The sequence below is a fragment of the Oncorhynchus nerka genome, linkage group LG13 (assembly GCF_034236695.1).
Source record: "Oncorhynchus nerka isolate Pitt River linkage group LG13, Oner_Uvic_2.0, whole genome shotgun sequence".
Classification (NCBI taxonomy): domain Eukaryota; kingdom Metazoa; phylum Chordata; class Actinopteri; order Salmoniformes; family Salmonidae; genus Oncorhynchus; species Oncorhynchus nerka.
The window spans coordinates 80,927,397-80,954,431 of NC_088408.1; the positions used below are offsets into that span (position 1 = coordinate 80,927,397).

General features: G+C 42.3%; 2 protein-coding genes across 3 annotated transcripts in view; both read left to right on the plus strand.

Moving 5' to 3' along the window:
* LOC115140243 (phosphatidate cytidylyltransferase 2-like) overlaps positions 1-5,689 on the plus strand; it is a 36,539-nt gene extending 30,850 nt beyond the window's left edge. The window contains exon 13 of the mRNA XM_029678483.2: positions 171-5,689. Within this exon, the coding sequence (XP_029534343.1) occupies positions 171-294 (124 nt within the window). The 3' untranslated portion in view covers positions 295-5,689. The remainder of the gene's footprint in view (positions 1-170) is intronic.
* An 89-nt stretch (positions 5,690-5,778) lies between these two features.
* On the plus strand, positions 5,779-22,600 carry LOC115140244 (rho GTPase-activating protein 25-like). Of its 2 annotated transcripts, XM_029678485.2 has the most exons (12): positions 5,780-6,228; positions 12,278-12,377; positions 13,029-13,231; positions 13,449-13,536; positions 13,754-13,867; positions 14,342-14,549; positions 15,120-15,252; positions 15,820-15,893; positions 16,134-16,255; positions 19,956-20,113; positions 20,372-20,946; positions 21,229-22,600. In XM_029678485.2, the coding sequence occupies exons 3-12, from the start codon at positions 13,046-13,048 to the stop codon at positions 21,425-21,427; spliced, it is 1,857 nt and encodes a 618-aa protein (XP_029534345.2). In that variant the 5' UTR covers positions 5,780-6,228; positions 12,278-12,377; positions 13,029-13,045; the 3' UTR covers positions 21,428-22,600. The 2 variants fall into 2 exon arrangements, with proteins under 2 accessions (XP_029534344.2, XP_029534345.2); XM_029678484.2 differs by lacking the exon at positions 12,278-12,377 and having other exon boundaries at positions 5,779-6,228.
* Positions 22,601-27,035: the final 4,435 nt, after the last annotated feature.

The window sequence follows — 27,035 nt, forward strand, 5'->3', positions numbered from 1 at the left end:
GACTCAGTTAGTAATCTTCTCTGTCCCATGGGCTCAAACGGCAGCAATGTTCTACCTATTGCATGAAGACATGAGGTACAGCCTCAAGCAAATTGACTAACGGCGTATTTGTGCTGTCAAAATGTCACCCTGTATGTATATCTGTAATCCATTGTGTAATCTCTCTCCAGGGGCCCTAACCCTGCCAAGGTGGTTCAGCAGCTTTTAGCCCTGCGCTTGGACCAGCAGCTCAACATCTTCAACTCCTTAAAGAGCCACTTGATAGAGAGGGGTCTGCTGGAGGATGTAGCCTAGGGCTCCCACGGCCAGCCCAAGGTCACCCTACTGGGCACACAGAGAGGAGGGCAGCGCCTGGCACCAGAAAGCCCTGGAGGTGTGGAAGAAGAAGTGTGGTGCTCGTATGAGCAAGAACACATCTGAGAAAGTAACTCAATTCTTTGGGTTATTCAATTTTCTGTGTGACAGAGGGAGGGAGTGTATATAGTATGAAAGAAAGTGTGTCCTAAACTGTTTTCCTTTGTCAGTGTTTCAGGTTGTATTTGTGAGTAAATTTGTCAGCTATAGTATCTACAACACAGTGATGCCACTTGATCTGTGTACCACAATGAGGTCAGGTATACATGTGTGTGAATATTTTATGGTACATATATTTTATTTGTGTTTTAATGCACTGCTCAAAATAGTCACACTGTATCGTCCTCTTCATCTGCCACAATTTTATTTGCTTCATTCATCGTAATAATTGTTTGTATTTATAATTTTTTATTTTACCTTTTATTTAACGAGGCAAGTCAGTTAAGAACAAATTCTTATTTTCAATGATGGCCTAGGAACAGTGGGTTAACTGCCTTGTTCAGGGGCAGAATGACAGATTTTTACCTTGTCAGCTCGGGGATTTGATCTTGCAACCTTTTGGTTACTAGTCCAATGCTCTAACCACTAGACTACCCTGCCGCCCCACCTATTACATAATATGTGTGGTTGAGTTTTTACATTGAAATCTTCCATTGTATCCCTGTTTTGTATAGTCAATGTGAATTTTACCCGGTAGAGGTTCACTCTGCTATTGGCACGTCATGCTGCATATCGGTGTGTTTCTGTCTCTGTTACCATGGAGTGCGTCCCAAATGGTACCCTATTTCCTACATCGTGCACTACTTCTGACCAGAGCCCTATGTACCCAGGCATCATCAATAAGATTCAGGCGCGGCTGGTCAGGGGACCGGAAGATAATTACAAATCATCTGTAGACTGCCATTTGACCGCAAGAAGCCCAAGCAGATATCATATTTGACTAAAACATAATCATTTAAAACCTTGCTTACATTTGTATAAGATCACATATATTTCCAAAATTAAAATCACTGATTTGCTGGTGTTTTAAGTCATATGCCCCCCCAAAAAATGTTTTGCCCATGGGACAAATTCAGCTAGCGAGCCTCCAGTTGGGGAACCCTGATGTAGGGAACAGAGTGCCGTTGTAGACACATGCTTCACCTGTAGCTTCATTCACACCCAGCCACACCGTTCTAGGAAGTGGACTGTCTAAATTGGGAGCAAAACACCACTGGATTTGACAGGATTATTGACTATCATTATTGCTACAAAATGGAGGTTAAGGGTAAAACATTCCCTAGGAGCAATAGAATACATGTTTGAACATGTAAAATGACAAAAGGAATAGTATAGGAATGTATTTGACAATATATTTCATTGCCATGTAATATTCTACTACATAATGGTCTGCCTTAATGTTAAACTTAATGTAAAACTATTGTGATCTCCTTTTGGTGTGGGAGTTGGACATCAGGGTTTCAGCTGTGGTTATTTATTTTCCAATCAAGTTCCGTTATCAGAGATGACGATGTGTGAAGGGTCCTTTCAGTTCACGCTGGATGACAGCCACCAGAGTTTTATATACAGTACCAGTCAAAAGTTTGGACACACTTACTCATTCAAGGATTTTTCCTTAATTTTCCTATTTTCTAGATTGTAGAATAATAGTGAGGACATCAAAACTATGAAATAACACATATGGAAACATGTAGTAACCCAAAATTGTTAAGCAAATTCTTCAAAGTAGCCACCGTTTGCCTTGACAGCTTTGCACACTCTTGGCATTCTCTCAACCAGCTTCATGAGGAATGCTTTTCCAAAAGTCTTGAAGGAGTTCCCACATGCTGAGCACTTGTTGGCTGCTTTTCCTTCACACTGTGGTCCAACTCATCCCAAAAAATTAAGAAAAACCCTGGAATGAGTAGGTGTGTCCAAACTTTGACTGGTACAGTGTTTATATATAGATCTCTATAAATGCTATACACTATATGCCCTCTTTATTTCTGGCTCTGACTGCCACTGTTGAGGTTCTCATAGGAATGTGAGATGGGACACCATCCATGTTGTTTACATCAGCTATTGTAATGGATGAATAGATAGTTACAAATGGCCACCAGGCGTTATCTATTTTGTTACCTGCCCTGCTGGTATAATATATGTTTGTAAACGGCTCCTAAGAGGCAGATTTGTTCAACTGTTCGAGTGTTGCATAGAAAACACCAGGATGGTGGGGTGAAGGGATCATGCTGTCTGTTCAGTGTCCAAAGCTATGGGACTGTAGTGAAGGATACGACTCAATATTAGGAAGGTGTTCCTAATGTTTGGTATACTCAGTGTAGTGTATTACTTGAGACTAGAGCACTATGTGCCCTGGTCAAAAGTAGTGCACTATAAAGGGAATAGGGTGCCATTTAGGATGCAGCCACGCTCACAGATAGTTGCCGTCGTTACACATCCCTGTGGGTTGCGAACAATCAGTAACGGGAGGCTGCTGAGGGGAGGACGGCTCATAATAAGCCAGTAGTAATACACAATACCAAAATCACTGACAATCTCACAGATTTTGTTAAGCTACTTTTAATGCTGTTGATGTTTTTCCTCTTGTTGCCATTGTGAGATCACCACCAAGTGACTTTCAATTTGTGGTCACATCCAACATAAACGGTTAAACTCTTGTCCTTGGTTGATCTCAGTTTTGTCATGTTCATTTACAGGGACCAATCTATAGACCAATCTGAGTGTAAGGATATGACATTGGGGAAACCAGGGCCTCAGAGTATAAGTGATCTAGGATCAGTTTAGCCTTTAAGAGCATAGTGGATATACATTATATGGACAGGGAGGAGCTGATCCTGGATCAGCACTCCTACTCTTAGGTGCTTTATGAATGTGGCTCCAGAGGGTCATCTGTATATGACTTAGGGAAATTTGAGGGATTGATGTGTTTAATTAAAGAGATGGGCCTGTGGTAAACTGTGACTGACCCACATACAGATGATCTCAGCACTCTGCCTGATCACATAGGGCCCAAATCTGAAATATTTTACAAACTGTTACCTCTTTCACTCTGCCTAATCACATATAGTACGACCCAATACTGATTTACTTTACAATCGATCACCTCAATCATCCATTGATGCCATACGTCTACTGTAACTCCAGATTGGGATCAAATTGTGTATGTAAAGAATCCACTGCCATTCATAGACGGATAAATGTTCAACGTGGTACATTATTGAAATTAGATTGTTGGAGTAGCCTATGTCTTACTTAATCAATCCAAATCAAATGTTATTGTTTGCATACACATATTTAGCAGATGTTTTTGCAGGTGTAGTGAAATGCTTGAAATCAAAGGTTCATGCAACTGGATCTTGAACAATAATTAGCTACACAGATTTGTATTTTGCCAGGCAAGTCAGTTAAGAACAAATTCTTATTTTCAATGACAGCCTAGGAACAGTGGGTTAACTGCCTTGTCCAGGGGCAGAACGACATATTTTTAACTTGTCAGCTCAGGGATTTGATCTTGCAACCTTTTGGTTACAAGTCCAACGCTCTAACCACTAGGCTACCTGCCACCCCAATAATGAAAAGATACCTCAGTTTCTGCCAATAACATTTTTAATGTAGGATTAAGTATCATCGCTAACACATATATTCTGTGATTCTATTCTGTAACAGTAAAAGACAAAGCAATATGTAGGATATGAAATGTCCATGCAGGGTCTAATACTTACAGTGAGGAGAGTTCATATGAAATCTGTTCACTAAAAAGCCATAGAGGTATGTTTGGGATTGGGTGATCTGCACTGTCTGCACCTCCACTATCATCATCTCTCTGTGCTTCACATCCTCACCATCCATGTCATGTAGCTCCACTAAGATGGGGTTTTGTCAAGATGGAATACAGCTTTTGTCCAAATTGACCTCGTAGCAGGTTAGAAGAATTTACCCAGCAGATTAGGATAAATCATTTAGCAGGTTAAGGTTAGGAAAAGTGTAGGGTTACGATTAGCAACAACAACAAAAACCATTTGGGACAAAAGCTGTATCTTGTCTAGACATGACCCTAATATGGAAGGCCACATAATAGAGTGAAACCTCTATACAGTCCAAAAACCATGCAGCTCTACTCTTTGAAATGCCTACTTCCATAAGCACATTTTTCCTATATATTTTTTTGTGATAATTATTTGAGATCCTGTCAGTCTTTAACTTACCTTGCTTATTTGTATTACTATGTTGACTTGTATACTCTACTGGTATTAAACGTACCTTTGATTTTCAATCTTATATTATTATATCATACTAATCTTGCTGTTTTGGAAATTATATTATCTATATATCCTTCAGTTTTTACATGACATAACTCACAGATTTACTTAGCTAAAGTTCAGAGAAATATTCAGGCAATATAGGACATATTTAATGTGTTTGTCACTATTTTATCTCTTATTGCTGTGGTATCAGGTGCATTAGCTAGTTCTGAAGATATTGGCTGATGTCGGTCTATGGAAACTATCTGTGGTAACTTTGTGCTGCATTCAAGAGAGGGAACCTATTGTAATGTATCATGCTGTGTAGATGATAGAGGCATTGATAGAAGTTGTCAGAAGCCAACAAGTGGAATATTGGAAACCAACCAGTGAGAATGGTGGTACATTTTCCTTGGACTTCATTGGCGGTAATAACAGTATTGTGCCAGTTCCATGTCAGTATTATGGATAGCTGCCACTTGAGTGTGCTAAAGTTTCAAATAGATCATTTTTGTGTTATCCTCCTTGGTCTATTAAATTGAGCCTCTGCCAGTATTGCACTTACATGTAAAAGCAGCAAGATTATACCTTCTGCGTCACTGCTGTTCGATAACATTCCATCTCCGAAGGTTAACTTGAAACTTCTTATGGGGGAAATGGGGATCATTATTCCTCCTTAGCAATTTGCTCTTACAGAAATGAGAATTTCCCTCACCAATAGGTTAATCATAATATTGAGCAGACATATTTTCTGCAGAATAGGCTACCCCTGTGAAATGTCCTATTACACAGCTCTATTTTAATACGTTAGGAATCTTATCAAGTTATCCAGGACATTATGGAATGTATGGATATCTGCTATGTTTGGCTGTTCAAGCATACGCTTCTCCTCTGGGTCTACTCTGGCTGGTTTGCTTTTGCTCTGATATATATTGATATTTTATGATTTCTGTTTATTATTGTATATTGTGCAATGATTTGTGTTAAATTGTATTTGTTTTAGGAAACATTTTTGATAATGTCAGAAAATGTGCTTGGTCTTTCAGTAAATATCTTGTTCATATGTTTGATGACAATAAAAGGAAGAAGGTAAATGTGTGTCTGTGAACTCATTGGCTGTATGTTGCCTGTAAGCATCATTGCCACAGTTTGAAGAGACTGCAACCATGAAACGAACCCACTTCCCCTGAGAGAGAAGGCAAGGAGACCAATGGTTTAGTGACACTTTTGAATTTTAGGTCATTTGAAACCTTCCATCATGGAGCACCTAATGCTATTACCTACATGGAGATAGGAGAACATACAGTGGACCATTAGAATAGCAGAACATGTATCTACAGAGAAGTAGAAAGGGACAAGCAACAATATGTTTTAACGTTTTGAAAAAAAAAAAGATGAATATCTATACAGGAAGTAGGAAGTCAGATACAGAACAGTTTTAGTGTGACTGGCAGACAGGAGATTTACAACAAAACCCTTAATGGATGTGTGTGTGCTGTGTGTATGTGAGTACGTGTGTGCATTTGTGTTGTGAAGTGAGACACTGACCTTTCCTATGAAGGAGGGAGAATGTCTCTCAAGCTACCTCGGAACTGGGACTTCAGCACCCTCAAAGCTGAAACCGCCAAAATAGGTAAGTTACTGGTTGTTAAACTGAACATAAAGCTATTCTTAGGTGTCATTGCATTTGTGTAAGTAGGTTTGTTCTATGATCAGTTGCATTGTACACTAGTGTACAAATGTGTGTGTAACAGGCCTCTAGGTAAAGAGACTGGACCTGTGGGTGTAACATGAGGTTGACTGTGGCAATGTTATTCTCAGACTTGGTTATAATTAGTGTGTTTAGCAGTGTTTGTGGTCCACGGCCTTGGCTTCCAGCAGGATCGTACACCTGATTACAGGTGGGGCGGTGCACCTATAACAGTGCATGAGTCCATGTGAATACAGAAGTACAGTACATAACCATGCTAATTAATTCATGCTATAACTATCAGTGGAATATTGTAGTTGTCATCAACATGAGTCAGTGAAAATACTTGGATACTTGTATTTACAGTTTTAGTATGCTATACTGGGTGCACCTCAGCATCATATAATAAGCATAATGTAATAAATTGGCAATCATTTATTGAGTAAATTATGATATTATGAAGTGGGTTAAAACAGTATCCTATAAAAAAAATACAGTAACTAAATTCACTGTCTTTTTTTAATGCATATCAAGTGTCATGCTTCAGTAATTGACTACACACCATACCACATTCCTGAATCCTTATTTGATATTAATAAGGGACTATAACTGGACAGTTCATTAAACCAGTGGACTAATGTTGGAGGGGCCATACTCATCTTTTTCTCATTTGAATTCCAACACACTTAGATACTACAGATAATCCCAACATGTTGTCATATCTATAGAACATATGTCAAAATGGAGCCATGAAGGCAACTTTGTATTAATTAAAATGCTTCATGTACTCAACAAATCGGATTTAACAAAATAGATATCCGTCAAATCCGTCATGATTTATGCATCGTAACAGGCCCACAATGTGGTTACTTAAGTCTGATTTGGATATATTTGGCTGTTTTCACTTTATAACATGTAGAACTTGTCCCTTTTCAGGTTTAGAAGCAGTGACTGCCTAATGCTAACCCCTGTTTGTATAAGCTGGTTAGCATAGCTAGCATACAGAAATCGGTGGTGGTCAATGCAATTGATTGGTAACGATGACATAAACATGTGCTGGTGTTGACATCCATATAAGCATTAGACACTGATTTTTACCTCAACATAGTGTGAAATACACATATAAACAGCCTAAATGTTGGCCAATTTGGCTGGGAGGCAATGAGGAGACTGGATATATCCCCCACGGACCTTTCCCCCATGCGTTTCCTTGGCAAATCCATTGTTTTGGTCGAGTTCGATTGACCTGTTTACCACATCTATGGGTTAAGTGTGGGTGAGTGAGTGAGTGAGTGAGTGAGTGAGTGAGTGAATCAGTCAATCAGTCTGTGAGTGAGTGAATCGGTGAGTCTGCCTGCCTGTCTGTCTGTCTGACATGAGTCTGGTTCGATCTCCACTCTGTAAGTCAAAGTAGCCTGGTCAACCCGGAGATAAGGAGGATTGAAACTCTTGAATATTTTTGTGATCATTAGAATTTGGCTACACATGACTGCAAGGTGTGTCTTCAAATGGATGATTGTTGTATTTTCTCTCTAATGACACTGGATGTTTGAATGGAAGTGCAATAGTAACACCCTTTGCAAGTCTGTTGTGGCAATGGATGCAAATTAAAAGTGTTCAAGTGTGTAACACTTAATATGCATCCCATTAATGAATGGTTATTAGTGGTTTAAATTATTACACTGTTGATTAACTTGTTTTGTTTTATCCACTTTGTAATGTAATATTATTTATTTTTTAAATTCACAACTGTGTGTGGGGTGGGGGGTGCGATTGGGGGTGCTGTGGGATTATTTAAGAAACTTTTGAAGAGGTAGGGTTTCAGATGTTTTCGGAGGATGGGCAAGGACTCTGCTGTCCTAGCTTTAGGGGGAAGCTGGTTACACCATTGGGGTGCCAGGACAGAGAAGAGCTTGAACTGAGCTGAGCTGGTGCTGGGGTGGGAGGCCCAAGAGACCAGAGGAAGAACAGAGTGCTCAGGTTGGGGTGTAGGGATTGAGCATAGCCTGAAGGTAAGGAGGGGCAGTTCCTCTTGCTGTTCCGTAGATAAGCACCATGGTCTTGTAGAGGATGGGAGCTTCAACTGGAAGCCAGTGGAGTGTGTGGAGGAGCGGGGTGACATGAGAGAACTTGGGAAGGTTGAACACTAGGCGGGCTGTAGCATTCTGGATAAGCCCAGCCAACAGCAAGTTGAAGTAGGCCAGACGGGAGATGACAAGTGCCTGAATTAGGACCTGCGGCGCTTTCTGTGTGAGGCGTTATGCATTCCGCATATTTATTACATTATTGGCAATGTATTACATTATAAATGATAAAGTTATTACATTATTAGCAGATCATTTCCTGCAATTCTACATATTTTGCCATGGGCCAAAGAGAAACATTTAGCAGTTTTATAGCTATTCACATGCTATTGTACACATTTTTCCATGAGGCTGAAAGAAAATGTTGCTGTTACACATTTTGCCATGGGGCAGAGAGGAATGTGTAGTTTTATAGCTAATCTCATGCAATTCTACACATTTTTCCATAAGGCAGAGAGAGCTAATTTCGTCAGAGCTGTGGGGGTTTCTGCTACTCCAGTGGCAGTAAGGCGTTTTTGATTTCCTCTGTGCTCTGTGGTGCTTTCAGCAGGAAGCTGATGAAATGCCAGAACAGTAGCTGTGAGTAGGCTTGCAAAGGAAGGGTATATTACCAGTAACTTTGGAAGTTTACCAATATAGGATTTTATGGAATTGTCATAACATGTCAAATTTGTAAATTAACAAAATAAAATGATTTAAATATTTTTTTAATGAATGACAAAGCTGTAAAACATGATCCTAAATATAACCCATCAACTTAGTGAATACCTTTGGTATTTCCGTTGGGTTTCAGCATGAAATATCCTTTATATTTTGACACCCGTTTATTTATTTTACTATGTCATATGTCTTTGTGGTGGCAGTTGTGAAAAAAGTCAATAGTTGGAAGAGCTGCAGAGTTAATGGTCTATTATGTCATTGTTGATTAGATCCCTTTTTCATTAATTAGGCTATTTTCTCTTTATCCATATGGTCTATTCAATATAAATTAATGGACAATATGGACATAGATATTTTATTTTATTTCATATATTCATTAGTGTGTGTATATGTTAGTGATGCGTGGGTTGACTCATAACCTGCCATCCCCACGGTTATATCTACGGGGTGGGCAGGTTTAGGGTCATGAAATATTGTGTGATGAAGGGTGGGTGGGTGGCGGGTTGAATAAAGAGAAAACTACAACTTAAAAATCCATAAATGTATCATTCTTGTGCAATTTATATCTATAGACTACATTGAGGTTTTTCTTTCATTATTTTAGGCTATCTGGCATAGCTATAAACTATAAGCCTAAGCTGTACACACGTCAAATAGACTACATTCCAACGGGCAGAAAAAGTTCATATCGATCCACAGAGGCCATAAAAGTAATATTTGGGAACTATTTGGTGAAATGGTAAAAGAGTCTGTATGTGATGATTATGAGGCGGTACACAAATGAGACAGCTTTTTCACAATTTTCACAGCTTTCTATTTCCTTACAACTGGTCAAACTGATGTCATTTGGAAATCTTGCACAGAAATTATTTTCAGATTTTTTAGCATTTTCTCCCTAAAGACCTTTGTTACCGATGTCAACTAGTATATTGAATAATTTATTCTACCGATTTATGACGTTATTCTGGTGAGCAAGTGTTTATTCAGGCTAATAGGGAAACATACTGTATGACAGAAGAGAAGCTGCATGTATCTAATTATAGACAAGTTGACTAACAAATAGCCTAACAAAATGTTGGAAATGATAAGCAGAAACACATCTAAATCAGGCAACAACAAAGAATCTGGACCCCCTGTCCAGAAATGTTTCTGCCGTCTCTGACTGTGACCTACAGAACAGTTTCTATGTTAGCGGGTTAGGATCAGGTGTGGGCCTCAGATTTTCACTTTATCACATATAGTGGGGCGTTTGCAGATGGGTTATCAGCAATTGCGGGCGGGTGTGGGTGAACAAACAGCTGACCTGCACACTACTAGTGTGTGTGTGTATGTGTGTGAGAGAGAAAGAGAGAAACCATGTGAGAAGGCCTGTTGTACTTCTCTACATCACTACTGTATTTTTCCTTACACCAGTACACTATGAAAGTCAATGGCATTCCATAGCTAGGCATACGAAATATATACACATAATTGAAATGTACAGTTACACAGCTGACTGGGGCAAGTGTGTTCTGTCATTTGAACTGCTAAAGTTGTTACCCTATTCAGTGTGTTACTTTTGACCAGGGCCCATAGGGCTCTGGTGAAAAGTAGTGCCCCATAGGGAATAGGGTGCCATTTGGGATGCATCCTTGGTATCTAGGGTTTAAAAAAAAATATTTTACCTTTATTTAACTAGGGTTCAACATTCACTTTTTCTTCAGAACGTCATTGAGATCATTTGGAACTTCATAATCCTGTGAGTGCTGCACAGTTCAATCAAGTCTCACTCATTTAACATTATTCAACTTGACGTAAAACAGCTGGGCTTGATGGAGAATTTGAACATTTATTTCTGGTTCAATGGGTCTATTGGGTCTAGGAGGTCCTCTGTCTAGTTGACAAGTTCCTCAAAGGTCTGTGTCCATCGTTCCAGAGGGTGTTGTGTCTCATACATCCCTGTGTGAGAGCCAAGGTTCATCCAGAGCCTTTTGACCAAAGGGTCTGACTTCTAGGTAGGGGCCTTCGAAGTGTTTCTCCAATCCAGTGATGATGCAGTAGCTCTCGATTGCAATCAGTCTAATCTCTCCGGAAACCTATGGTGCCACCGTCTGTGTCACTCCGTCCGTCGCTTTCTCTCTCCATCCTGTGCCACGTAGCCTACTTTGGCCAGAATCTCCCTGTTCGGCCTGACTTCATCGTTGTGAGAAAGAGTCTCTACGCAGCTGTTTGTTAAGCTGAATGTCTACACTTGTGCCCCCAAATGTTTTTGAACTCACCGTAGCTTGCAGGTGTGAAGTTGAGTCTTGGTGGTGCAGAGTTGACTTCGTAAAATTGGGTAGGTCTTTGAAACCAGTACTGGCCCAGGTTGACGTTTTGTAGGTTCTGAAGAGTAGACAATCCCAGCAGAACAGTTTCCTGGTTTACTCACACCGGGTCATCCATGGATAGCGCTCATAATTGTTAGCTTGAAAATGCCTTTCAAAGCTCTTTCCACATTGTACCAATCAGGGCAGTGCTGGTGTTGGCCACACCCTCTGCACAACATTTAACTTCTCATAGAAAGTTAGCCTTGATAAGGGCAATGCCAACATATTAGCCAAGACATCCTCCTCGATAACACCTGCTACAGCCACCCCATTGTCAAACAAAAGCATGGGAAAACTAGGCTACTGCTCACTATTGGCTCCCAGTCAATAGTGACATGTCTAGGCCTTCCAGAAGGCCTTTTTTATTTTAAACGACACCACCCTTTCCCAGTCTAAATGTGATTGGTTCATTCCACTGTCTAATACAATTGAATGGCAGAGTCCTTCTCTCCAGCTTCTGAAAGCCTAGCCAGTGGCTGACTGAACTAGCGAGATTTTTCTCCCCAGAGGCCACCAAAGAAAATTCCTGATTAGATATTCTTTTCTCTTCAGTATTAACTCTTAGCTTTCCAACACAAACGGAAGCAATGAAATCAAAAGAGCATACATAAAAATAAAAATAAACATTTTAAAAGAAGTTCCTCAAGATTCCCCACTGACTTTGAGTCACACATCCCACTGAATGTGGATCTCCAGTTCATCTGCTGATCTTTCAGCAGTTTGCTGACATTTTGTCGTGGGATTTTAAATATAAAATCAGTTTGCACTCGGTTCGCAAAGCACTCTGGCAGGCAAACGTTATTGGTGTGACACGTAGCCTGCAACTTTACCTCCATTTCCATCCTTTCTTCATACGATTATTTTTCTCTCTCTCATGTTCTCCTCTGATATCAAACACAGACGACTAAGACACTCAGGATGTTGCTGAGCAATGGATGGCCTTTTAGTAAAGGGTAAAGAAACCCAAACATGGACAAATGACTCAACCTTGTTTCATATGGTATGTATTCATTTGTGGATGTTCATCACCCATTTCGTATGATGTGTTATGAATTACAATTCATATTATTTTATATATAATATATGTTACGAATTTGCAAAAGCTAGCAGGCTAACGTTAGCAACTTTTGGTTTGCCAGATGTTCAGGTTATACGCCTACCCATCCACCCTGACCAACCACCCTCCTTCAGTAACCATCTGTGCTATGTAACCATACCAAACATAACATATCATACAAAATGAGTCTAGTCTATGAGACCAGGCTAAGTTGAGACCATACTGTATTATTGTTCCTGATTTGCTCTTTCCTCTAGTACACTTTACTGTTGAAGGCCCAGGGTATTTGTTGTTTGCTACTTTCCATCCACTGAACAATCACAGCTATAATTTACAATAGCAGGTCAGATTGAGGCAGCTGTATCCTGCCAGGCCACCACACACAAGGAGGACAAAAATACACTTGTCAGCCTGCAGCCCTGCACACAACCACACACACTGACTTCTATCTACTGCAAATGTCAGATTGATGCATATTCAAATCAATAAAAGAGGAAGACCTGACTTGACGGATGTTGAGAGCCTTGTTGACATCCTGCCTGTGTTTAGTAAAGAGTCTCTTAAGAATGTGTGTTTGTTCCCACTCTGCTGCAGCGCGGTCTAAGAGTGTGATGCCTGGAGAGGGCAGCCCTGGGTCAGGCTCGCCCGGCTCCACCACCACCTCCATGGAGAGGCCACTGAAGGCCGGCTGGCTGAGGAAACAGAGGTCCATCGTGAAGAACTGGCAGCTGCGTTACTTTGTCCTGAGAGGGAGCACACTGACCTACCATAAAGACGAAAAGGAGGGGAGTGTCCAGGTGAGAGAGGGGGCACTAGCTATCCATTAATGGCGTTTCCTGAACAGGTCATATCGTTAGGAAAAACTCAGGGACCTTTAAGCATCCAAACAACACTACTGCTGTCAATATTCAGTTAGCATGTTTCCATCTTTATTGAAGTAATTTCCTGTGTTTCCTGTAGCATATATGTGTTATTTACTAAGATGTCAGTGCCTGTCTGCCCCTCTGTCCCTAGGGAGTGATCCAACTGAGGTTCAGCAAAGTAAATGAGCTCCCACTGAACCAAGAAGACCCAGGGAAATTCCTGTTTGAGATCATGCCGCGTAAGCAGAAGACTGTCTCTGGTCTCTTTCGCTCTGTCTCTCTCTCTCTCTCTCTCTCTTTCCCTTTTCCCCTTGATCTCTCTATCTCTCTTTCACCCTCTCTCTGTCCCTCTGTCTCACCATCTCTCACTCTCTCTCTCTCTAAAGACCCATCTATGTATGATGTATCCCAGTGTGTTGGAGGGTCATTCCCTCTCTGTATCTCTGTGAATTCCAGGCAGCAGTGGTGATCGGGAGCGGTGCCCCTACATTCTCATGGCCAACTCCCACAGTGAGATGGATGAGTGGGTCCGCACGCTGCGCAGGGTGGTTGGAGCACCCTCTAGTGGAGGTACAGATAGCTTGCTGAACATATTTAGAGACATGAGATTTCCCTGATCAAGGTACTTGACCAGGAAAAACAACGTATAGCTAGGATATATTTTTCCTGGTTGGATCACATGATCAGGAAAAATGCAGGGCTCTAGTGTAACATCTGAACTTATTTCCTTGACTTTTGGTTCGAGAACTCTTTTTTGGAGTTGCCTTCGGGCCCATGACATAAACCATACAAATGTTTCTAGCCACGGGTCAGTAAGCCTACGTGGTCGCAAAGCATGAGGAGCCTGCCACCGCTACCCACCAGACCAGTGGGTCTCGAGCCTCGACCCACAACTTGAGAAACTGTGTTTTTGATTCTCCAGATTGAGAGAATGCGAATAGGCAGTTAGATAGAGGTGCTATCTTTATCAGCATCATAAAAGTTGATAGTATTTCAAGCACAAAAAATGTGTGACTTACTCTAACTGCTCTCTTACCCCATCAGCGATATTTGGCAAGAGCCTGGGTGATACTGTGACCTATGAGCAGCGGTTTGGCTCCCACATGGTGCCCGTCCTGGTGCAGAAGTGTGCTGAATTCATCAGAGAACATGGACTGAGTGAGGAGGGCATCTTTAGACTACCGGGACAAGACAACACCGTCAAACAGTTCAGGGACGCTTTCAACGCCGGAGAGAGACCTTCCTTCCCAAGGTGAGATGGCTCAGAGCTAGGGCCCCAACATACAAACAGATAACTATTACACCCTTTTTATACAAACTCAAATGAACCAATTATCATTGCAGATGGGGTACTGTCTCTAAAGGTTGCATAGACACATGAGAGAGATGCAGTCAGCATGATAGTGCAGAGAAGCCTGATACACTTCTTCTGCTCTCGGTGCTCTGTGGCTTACACCACATCCTGTCCAACTTGACAGAGAAGAGGAGTGCAACGTTAGTCAACATCACAGTGAACAGTCTTATAAGAACCTTCTGCTCACGCTTAACTCTCTATTGACAAAATGAATGAAAACGGGGACAAACTGTTTTGTAGCTGGATTCAACACAAAATAGCAATACACTCAGCACGACTGTATGTTTGTGTGTGTGTGTGTGTGTGTGTGTGTGTGTGTGTGTGTGTGTGTGTGTGTGTGTGTGTGTGTGTGTGTGTGTGTGTGTGTGTGTGTGTGTGTGTGTGCATGTGTATGTGCGGTAGTGTGTGTGGCTGCGCTTGTATAGCCTGTGTACAGGATGCACTGTTTGACTGATTTGTGCCCTGCAGTGACACAGATGTCCACACAGTAGCATCGTTGTTGAAGTTGTACCTAAGGGATCTGCCTGAGCCAGTGGTTCCTTGGACACAGTACCAAGACTTCCTAGACTGCAGCCCCATGCTGGACCCCAACGGTGCTGCAGTAGGAACTCATATTTACTTAAATGAAGACCTTAGGCAAATGTTGTCATAAATAAACCCTTTGCACTACAATTTGTGATTTAGGACCGTTTCTATCAACTTGTAAAGGAATAAATACAAACTAATTCTTTAGCCATTATTCTTATAAATAAACATTTTCTCTTGGCTACAATTTGTCATTTAGCTCTATTTCTGTCAAGTGTTCTAAAATGAGTATGTACTGAATCAGAGTGTTTTGATTTCCTTTCAACGAAGACCTTAGCCAAATATTCATTAAAAAAAAGTTTTTCGGTAAAATTTGTAATTTAGCTCTATTTCTGTCAACTGTGCCACAATTACTATATGGCTGCGTTTAGACAGACAGCCCAATTCATATCTTTTTTTCCAATAATTGGTATTTTGACCAATCACACCATATCTTTTCAGGTCACATCTTTTTCAGAGCTCATCTGATTGGTCAAAAGACCAATTTGTGAAGAATATATCAGAATTGGGCTGCCTGTTTAAACACAGCCTATGTAGGCCAACTGAATCAATGTTTTGCCTTACTAACTCTCTCTTTGCTCAGGGTCGTGAAAGACTGGAGAAGCAGATCACCCTCCTTCCTAGACCCAACTATAACCTCCTCAGCTACATGTGCAGGTGAGCTTACAGTCACACAACCAAAGATCAGGGGGATCAGGGGGATAAGGGGGATCAGGGGGTAATTGATTGAACTTCAATTCAAGAACCTGTAGTTTGAAGCTCCTTGCAAAACATTTGAAAAGCAATTTGATAACTACACTGTAATATTTAATCTATAGCTTGCTCATACAGCATTTGTTGTTTGATTAGTACATATTTTTGGTGTGACTGACTTTGCTGCATAACCTCTCTTTGCAGGTTCTTATTTGAGGTGCAGCAAAACTCCAAGGTGAACAAGATGAGTGTTGAAAACCTGGCCACGGTCATTGGGATCAATCTGCTCAAGCCCCAGATCGAGGACCCCATCACTATGATGACGGGTGAGACCAGACTGTCAGCATCCTCTTAGTGCATACTGTAACAGGGTAGTATTCTATTCTACTTTTATTTATCACATACTGCTGCGGCTTGATGCCATGACCAACTGACCTTACTGACCTACAATAAATACAAATCATGATGCACTGTTTGATTAAGGGCTTGTAAGTAAGCATTTCACGCTAAGGTTTACACCTGTTGTATTCGGCTCATGTGTCAAATACAACCTGATTTGATTTTATATCAACAAATGGTTTCTTTATCCTCACTATATGTTTACTACTGAATATAAGATCAGCGTCAACTCACCATCAGTACGACCAAGAATATGATTTTCGCGACGCGGATCCTGTGTTCTGCCTTTCAACCAGGACAACGGAATGGATCCCATGCGGCGACCCAAAAAACGACTCAGTAAAAGAGGGAAACGAGGCGGTCTTCTGGTCAGACTACGGAGACGGGCACATCGTGCACCACTCCCGTGCACCACTCCCTAGCATTCTTCTCGCCAATGTCCAGTCTCTTGACAACAAGGTTGATGAAATCCGAGCAAGGGTAGCAAGGGTAGCATTCCAGAGGGACATCAGAGACTGTAACGTTCTTTGCTTCACGGAAACATGGCTCACTGGAGAGACGCTATCGGAGGCGGTGCAGCCAGCGGGTTTCTCCACGCATCGCGCCGACAGAAACAAACATCTTTCTGGTAAGAAGAGGGGCGGGGGCGTATGGAATATGGCTAACGAGACATGGTGTGATCAAAGAAACATACAGGAACTCAAATCCTTCTGTTCACCTGATTTAGAATTCCTCACAATCAAATGTCGACCGCATTATCTACCAAGAGAATTCTCTTCGATTATAATCACAGCCGTATATATTCCCCCCCAAGCAGACACATCGATGGCTCTGAACGAACTTTATTTGACTCTTTGCAAACTGGAATCCATTTATCCGGAGGCTGCATTCATTGTAGCTGGGGATTTTAACAAGGCTAATCTGAAAACAAGACTCCCTCAATTTTATCAGCATATCGATTGCGCAACCAGGGGTGGAAAAACCTTGGATCATTGTTACTCTAACTTCCGCGACGCATATAAGGCCCTGCCCCGCCCTCCTTTCGGAAAAGCTGACCACGACTCCATTTTGTTGATCCCTGCCTACAGACAGAAACTAAAACAAGAAGCTCCCACGCTGAGGTCTGTCCAACGCTGGTCCGACCAAGCTGATTCCACACTCCAAGACTGCTTCCATCACGTGGACTGGGACATGTTTCGTATTGCGTCAGATAACAACATTGACGAATACGCTGATTCGGTGTGCGAGTTCATTAGAACGTGCGTTGAAGATGTCGTTCCCATAGCAACGATTAAAACATTCCCTAACCAGAAACCGTGGATTGATGGCAGCATTCGCGTGAAACTGAAAGCGCGAACCACTGCTTTTAATCAGGGCAAGGTGACTGGAAACATGACCGAATACAAACAGTGCAGCTTTTCCCTCCGCAAGGCTATCAAACAAGCTAAGCGTCAGTATAGAGACAAAGTAGAATCTCAATTCAACGGCTCAGACACAAGAGGTATGTGGCAGGGTCTACAGTCAATTACGGACTACAAGAAGAAAACCAGCCCAGTCACGGACCAGGATGTCTTGCTCCCAGGCAGACTAAATAACTTTTTGCCCGCTTTGAGGACAATACCACTGCAGTTTTTTGACCATACACACGGCCTGCAATTGAAAACATGCGGACTCTCCTTCACTGCAGCCGAGGTGAGTAAGACATTTAAACGTGTTAACCCTCGCAAGGCTGCAGGCCCAGACGGCATCCCCAGCCGCGCCCTCAGAGCATGCGCAGACCAGCTGGCCAGTGTGTTTACGGACAATCAATCCCTATACCAGTCTGCTGTTCCCACATGCTTCAAGAGGGCCACCATTGTTCCTGTTCCCAAGAAAGCTAAGGTAACTGAGCTAAACGACTACCGCCCCGTAGCACTCACTTCCGTCATCATGAAGTGCTTTGAGAGACTAGTCAAGGACCATATCACCTCCACCCTACCTGACACCCTAGACCCACTCCAATTTGCTTACCGCCCAAATAGGTCCACAGACGATGCAATCTCAACCACACTGCACACTGCCCTAACCCATCTGGACAAGAGGAATACCTATGTGAGAATGCTGTTCATCAACTACAGCTCGGCATTTAACACCATAGTGCCCTCCAAGCTCGTCATCAAGCTCGAGACCCTGGGTCTCGACCCGCCCTGTACAACTGGGTACTGGACTTCCTGACGGGCCGCCCCAGGTGGTGAGGGTAGGCAACAACATCTCCACCCCGCTGATCCTCAACACTGGGGCCCCACAAGGGTGCGTTCTGAGCCCTCTCCTGTACTCCCTGTTCACCCACGACTGCGTGGCCACGCACGCCTCCAACTCAATCATCAAGTTTGCGGACGACACAACAGTGGTAGGCTTGATTACCAACAACGACGAGACGGCCTACAGGGAGGAGGTGAGGGCCCTCGGAGTGTGGTGTCAGGAAAATAACCTCACACTCAACGTCAACAAAACTAAGGAGATGATTGTGGACTTCAGGAAACAGCAGAGGGAACACCCCTATCCACATCGATGGAACAGTAGTGGAGAGGGTAGTAAGTTTTAAGTTCCTCGGCATACACATCACAGACAAACTGAATTGGTCCACTCACACAGACAGCATCGTGAAGAAGGCGCAGCAGCGCCTCTTCAACCTCAGGAGGCTGAAGAAATTCGGCTTGTCACCAAAAGCACTCACAAACTTCTACAGATGCACAATCAAGAGCATCCTGGCGGGCTGTATCACCGCCTGGTACGGCAACTGCTCCGCCCACAACCGTAAGGCTCTCCAGAGGGTAGTGAGGTCTGCACAACGCATCACCGGGGGCAAACTACCTGCCCTCCAGGACACCTACACCACCCGATGTTACAGGAAGGCCATAAAGATCATCAAGGACAACAACCACCCGAGCCACTGCCTGTTCACCCCGCTATCATCCAGAAGGCGAGGTCAGTACAGGTGCATCAAAGCTGGGACCGAGAGACTGAAAAACAGCTTCTATCTCAAGGCCATCAGACTGTTAAACAGCCACCACTAACATTGAGTGGCTGCTGCCAACACACTGACACTGACTCAACTCCAGCCACTTTAATAATGGGAATTGATGGGAAATGATGTAAAATATATCACTAGCCACTTTAAACAATGCTAACTAATATAATGTTACATACCCTACATTATTCATCTCATATGTATACGTATATACTGTACTCTATATCATCTACTGCATCCTTATGTAATACATGTATCACTAGCCACTTTAACTATGCCACTTTGTTTACATACTCATCTCATATGTATATACTGTACTCGATACCATCTACTGTATCTTGCCTATGCTGCTCTGTACCATCACTCATTCATATATCTTTATGTACATATTCTTTATCCCCTTACACTGTGTATAAGACAGTAGTTTTGCAATTGTTAGTTAGATTACTTGTTGGTTATTACTGCATTGTCGGAACTAGAAGCACAAGCATTTCGCTACACTCGCATTAACATCTGCTAACCATGTGTATGTGACAAATAAAATTAGATTTGATTTGGATTTACCTTTCAGAAGTGTTTGTGTGTTAACAGACTGTATACTTGTCTGTCTCCTCCAGGGACTCCTCAGATCCAGAAGTTGATGACAGTGATGATCAGACAGCATGAGGCTCTGTTTCCTCCGTCTAAAGACGTGGCTCCTTCACCCCCCAGCAAGAAGAGTGAGAGCAAGAAGAACAGTGCTCCACGCAGCTTTGTGGGCTGGGAGTCTGCTGAGGTAACAACATAACATTTTCAAACATAGCCCATATGGACCTAATCGAAAGTAGTGCACTATAAAGGGAATAGGGCACAATTTAGGATATAACCTTAAAGAAGCTCTCCTATTGTTTCATACTGTGAATGTGGTAATGTGAGTAATATAGTATGATACATTATACCAGTAAGCATTGCATAAAGCTAAACAATATAAATATATTCTCTCATTCTAGTTTTGTGGTCTATACTATATTCCACATCCTCTATGTCCCTGCAGTGTGAGGGCTTTCAGTCAGAGTCTCCAGAGGAGGAGGAGGAAGACACAGACACCCTGGGGGCCGAGCCAGTTACCATCTCCATCCCCCAGCAGCCCCACTACCCTTTCTCATCCTCAGACTTGGACCCCTTGTCTGGAAGCCCCCGCAAACGCACCCAGACCATGCCTACATTGAACTGCCCTGTCCCTGGGAGCGGGAGGGCCCGCAAGCTGGAGGCCATGAACCGCTGGAGCCGCATCCAGGAGAGCAGCGAGGAGAATGGAGAGAAGACTCTCTCAGAGGACATCTTTAAGATCCTGGACCTGCAGAAGACGTCTCTGTTCGGAGGCGCCCAAAAGGACTGGGAGGACAGAGGGACAGCCAGGAGAGGAAGTGACATCACAGTCACCTATGATGACATCACAGCCATCTCTTCCAAACCCAGCAATGACCCCCAGCAAAAGTCTCTGTCCACGACCCCTGAGAAGAAGACAGAGGCCAGTACAGCTGTGGTTCCATCTTCAGCCCTCCAACCAGACAGCAAGGCTGACCAGCAAGAGGACAGCCAGGGAAACTCAGAGCACCTCAGTACTAGGTCTGTATAATGGGGGTAAGAATACTGTCTGCATCCTAAATGGCACCCTATGCCTTACATGATGTACTGTAGGGAATTGGGTGCTATTTGAGACGCAGACACTATCTTATTGGAAAGGACAAAATGTAAACACTAGTAAGATTATTACATAAATGCACGCACACGCACGCACGCACGCACGCACGCACGCACGCACACACACACACACACACACACACACACACACACACTGACCAATACATACTCTGCATTCATAAATAATATCTCTCCCCTCTCATGCAGCCTGCAGCAGAGGAACAAAGAGCTGAGTGCCACAGTAGCAGAACTGCAGTCAGCCCTGGACGCAGAGAAACGCTGTGTGTCCGCTCTGGAGATCCGGCTGAGGAACGCGGAACACAGCCGAGACGAGGCCCAGAGACGTAACCAGGAGCTGGACCAAGAGATTCAGCAGAGAACCACAAGGGCCAACTTAGAACCATGAGGGCCAACTTAGAAGCACGAAGGGGCCAACCTAGAACCATGAAGGGGCCAACCTAAAACCACAGGTCCAACCTAGATCAAATAGCTCCCCACCAGGGAACCATGAAGCCTACCTAGAACATAGAACTGCCTATAGCCTTAAGTTATCAAAGAGATCCCACAATAAAGTATATAGATATTTAACATAGATATCTCTAGACTGTAACATAACATAGAGATCCCTCAATATAGAGATCTCCAACATAGAGAAGAAAGCCCATCACAGTGGACATCACAGCCTCATGCTGACTATAGGCCACCTGCTGTTCTACGAGAGGTAGAGAGTCAATGTCTTGGCCAGAGCTGTAACTCTGGCTGGGACCTGGAACATGTTGCTACAGATGCAGGATCTTAATTTGACAATATTCCTGCAGTGGGAAAATAATCCTGCATTAACAGGAAATGTGAATTATTGTGTGGATTACAATTAATGGACATTTTTGTAGGGGGTGATACATTTTTTGTTAGGGCAAGTTAAGTCTGACATTTTCAAGTACACGTTACAAACTTTAGAAGCCTTTTTAAACCTTGAATACACTATACGTTTGCATTTCCTGCTGTGCATGAACTGTCCTGCAAGAACAGGGTGATCAAATTAAGATCCTATATCTGTAGGTTGTAAGTTGGTTTGTTGAGAAAACCCATGGGTAAACTCTTTAGTCAAACCAGCCATTGTGTTGACTACACTTCACATTTTATAAACACAAAATAAGGAATACTGTGACTGTATATGAATGGCCTTTGCTCGGTGTAGCTGATTATGTATTATGGATGTGATGTGCAGTAGCCTATACAGTGCTGATAGTTGTTGACCATGCTGGCTCCGTTACATTTATATTCTCAGATGATTAGAGCATGTACATGAAATAGCAGGTTGCGCATAATGTCCAGGTTAAGAGAATGTCTAGGACAATTGGACTATAATGGTCTGTATAAGTATTTCGGCCAGGATTCAATTCCCAGCACAGCGCGCTGGAAGCCAACTTTGCAGTTTTTAAATAAATGAATTTTACCTACATTCGCGGAGGTCATATTCACGGTGAACGCTGTGCATGTAGGCTCAATTGTTAAGGTTTGAATCCTGTTCATATTTTGTTTGACCAGACATTAATAAAGGAGGAACAGAATAAGTCAACTTGGCTGATCAATAATCTGCACCGTTTGTCATTATTGTGACTTACAGGGTTGAACTATAACCTTTTAAGAGGGATTGGCAATACAATAAGTGTTACTATAATAATCATGTTTCATAGAGTGAGTGCTAGAGAGAGAGAGATAGAAAGGATGAATGAGGGGCAAAGTGAATGTCGTCACTCACACTGACGGGGTCAGAGGAAAGATAGTGTGTCAGTGTAGATAACATGTGTGTAAGGCCAGGGGAGAAATGGCTGCTGGGAAGTGTGTGCATATGTGTGTGTGCACATTTGTTTGTTCATTTGTGTGTGTGGGAGCACGTTTGTTCGTGCCCTGATAGAGCGAAAGAGAGAGAATGGGGCAGGGGTGTTATCAAGCATTCTTCAGCAATGACAGGAGAAGGAAGGGAGAAGGGACTGCATAAATGGACTGCAGGGGAGATAAGCACACTGTCAACTGTCACCCTGGAGGATGAGTAACAGGAGAAGGAAGGGAGAAGGGACTGCATAAATGGACTGCAGGGGAGATACGCACACTGTCAACTGTCACCCTGGAGGATGAGTAACAGGAGAAGGAAGGGAGAAGGGACTGCATAAATGGTCTGCAGGGGAGATAAGCACACTGTCAACTGTCACCCTGGAGGATGAGTAACAGGGGAAGGAAGGGAGAAGGGACTGCAGAAATGGACTGCAGGGGAGATAAGCACACTGTCAACTGTCACCCTGGAGGATGAGTAACAGGGGAAGGAAGGGAGAAGGGACTGCAGAAATGGACTGCAGGGGAGATAAGCACACTGTCAACTGTCACCCTGGAGGATGAGTAACAGGGGAAGGAAGGGAGAAGGGACTGCAGAAATGGACTGCAGGGGAGATAAGCACACTGTCAACTGTCACCCTGGAGGATGAGTAACAGGGGATGGAAGAGCCTGTTCCTTCCCATGTTCTCCCCTCCTCACTATCAAGAGTGTATCTTTGCAGGTCATAGTCAGAAGCTCAGGAATGAGGACCCCTGAATTGTGGTTGAACCAAGCAGTAGCATCCATACAGATTTTGAAAGTGTAGTTAAATGATACGTCTAAATTTAGGATCTGCAGCTAATGGTGGCATAAATTAATCTCACAGTCTAGCTTTTAGGCAAATCTGAGAAGACGAAGTGTTGTGATGAGGTATTGAGTGTTTGGAATCACAGTGTTTGGAATCAGTCATCGACGGAGAGAGAAGGTAAAAAGGGCTTTATAAATACATTTCATTGATTGATTGATTGATTGATTGAGAGGTAGAGACAGTGGGCACTCAGTGTAGATTACTCATCGGGTCACTGGTCAGTGGGGAAGTGTTCTAACTTGAGTCATCCAGGTTGCAGTTCTAGTTTGACCTTTGACTCCATGCTGTCTCCCCAATCACAGTGGAATGCTTGGAGACCAGTCTGCCCATGCAAAGCCCTCTCTCTCCTGCACTCCACTCTGGGCTGTGGAATCTGGACTAAAGCTAAACTCAGGACCTCAGAACCACTGAACTGAGGGACGTGTGAGGGAACAGCACAGGGCACATTGGAAGTAATTGTAAGTCCTGCCTGCTGTGCATTTAATAGGCAGTGAGGCCTCTTAATCAGACATCCAGACAGAGATAACCCATTTCCAAAACTGCTGTGACTTCTGCAACATGTTAGCCTACTAAAAGAGGAAGTGTACTTACATTAAGTGTTGCAAACTTCCAAACTCAATTAGGTAATGAGTGGATTACGGGAAAGTTGTGTTTTGTTGTGTAGTCTACTCTGTTTCCACAACAGACGGGGAAACAACAACGCTATATGTCAATTTTCTGAAATGTTGGTAAATTAGCTGTTATTGGTTAAAGGAATTATGAAATAGATCTGTGTGTTTTTTCACTATCTGATCATGGCATGGGGTTGTTCAATTACGGACTTATTTGTATAAAATCTATCACTTGATGGTTTCATTTCACATAGACAAATAATCATGTTTCTTTGCAAAATGCTATACACTCATTAGTAACTCTTTCCTAATATTGATTTGCACCCCGTTTTGCCCTCATAACAGCCTCAATTCGTCAGGGCATGGACTCTACAAAGTGTTGAAAGCATTCCACAGGGATGCTGGGCCATGTTGACTCCAATGCTTCCCACAGTTGTTTCAAGTTGGCTTGATGTCCTTTGGGTGGTGGACCATTCTTGATACACATGAGAAACTATTGAGCGTGAAAACCCCAGCAGCGTTGCAGTTCTTGACACACTTAAACAAGTGCAGCTGGCACGTACTACCATACCTCCTCAAAGGAACTTAAATCTTTTGTCTTGCCCATTCACCCTCTGAACGGCACACCTACACAATCCATGTCTCAATTGTCTCAAGGCTTAAAAATCCTTCTTTAACCTGTCTCCTCCCCTTCATCTACACTGAATGAAGTGGATTTAAAAGGTGACATCAATAAGGGATCATATCTTTCACCCAGATTCACCTGGTCAGACTACAGTGCCTTCGGGGAGTATTCAGACCCCTTGAATTTTTCCACATTTTGTTACGTTACAGCCTTGTTCTAAAATGGATTAAATACTTTTTTCCCTCACCAATCTACACATAATACCCCATAATGACAAAGAAAAAACAGAAATACCTTATCTACATAAGTATTCAGCCCCTTTGCTATGAGACTCGAAATTGAGATCAGGTGCATCTTGTTTCCATTGATCATCCTTGAGATGTTTCTACAACTTGAGGAGTGACTTCCGTCTGGCCACTCTACCATAAAGGCCTGATTGGTGGAGTGCTGCAGAGACGGTTGTCCTTCTGGAAGGTTCTCCCATCTCCACAGAGGAACTCTAGAGCTCTGTCTGTGTGACCATCTGGTTCTTGGTCATCTCTCTGACCAAGGCCCTTCTCCCCCGATTGCTCAGTTTGGCCGGGTGGCCAGCTCTCGGAAGAGTCTTGGTGGTTCCTAACTTCTTCCATTTAAGAATGATGGAGGCCACTGTGTTCTTGGGGACCTTCAATCCTGCAGCCCTTTTTTGGTACCCTTCCTCAGATCTGTGCCTCGACATTATCCTGTCTCTGAGCTCTACAGACAACTCCTTCGACTTCATGACTTGGTTTTTGCTCTGACATGCACTGTCCGCTGTGGGACCTTATACAGACAGGTGTGCCTTTCCAAATAATGTACCATTAATTGAATTTGCCACAAGTGGATTCAAATCAAGGTGTAGAATAATTTCAAGGATGATCAATGGAAAACGGATGCACCTGAGCTCAATTTCGAGTCTCATAACAAAGGGTGTGAATACTTATGTAAATAAGGTATTTCTGTTTTTTATTTTTAATACATTTTCAAAAACCATTTTTTGCTTCGTCATCATGGGGTATTGATCAGGGGAAAAAATCATTGAATCAATTTTGGAATAAAGCTGTAATGTAGCAAAATGTGGAAAAAGTCAAGGGGTCTGAATACTTTCCAAATGCACTGTATGTCATGGAAAGAGCAGGTGTTCTTAATGTTTTGTACACTCAGTGCATATCTGCCTCACTCAGAGAAATAAGTCACAAAATGATACATTTGTAACATCAATATTTTTTTTTAGTTATAATTCATACAGTAATATGAGCTCTGTATGTAAAACATTTACATTTTAGTCATTTAGCAGATGCTCTTATCAGAGCGATTTACAGTGACTTAAGATATCTAGGTGAGACAATCACATATCACCGTCAAATATACAGGATATGAACATTCCATTATAGCTAAACAGAGGATACATATCGTTTCGCAAAACAAAAACAAAAAGAACTTCAAATACATCTGAAATCTATTAATAAAAAATCTGAGACCAGTAATATTTTACACACATGAAGGTACCAATTAGCAATAATTTCTGATGAAAAACATAAATGTGAAAAATTGGTGGATATAGCATTTTGTTAATAAACTCAACATATTCCTCTCTCATTTTACTTTTTTCTCAAAATAAAATAAATGTTTTTTAGGATTCCATTTTTAAGTATTACAACTGATTTATGAAATAATACAACTTCTGTCATAAAATGAAAATGAAATACAGGATTATGTGTTGTGCTGTTCTCATCAACTGATCTTAATCTGTTTGTTTTATGCAGATTTACTGATGTCCAACAAATCTGTTATCCGTACCCATTACATCTCACACCTCATTCAAATTACATTCAATTGGGAAGGTTGCGACATATCCTGTCGCATTCATAAACATCAACAAACCCTTTACGGATTTGTAAACAAGAACTGGTCAATGGAGCAAAGTCCTGTGTCTGCAGATCCACAATTTACAAAACAAATAAACACATAAACAATATCATCCCTGCTGACCCCAAAAAATATTGCTTTCACAAGGAAGGGGCTAATGTTTACAAAATCGTCATTAAGGAAGTAGTGAGATAACACACACAAAATGCT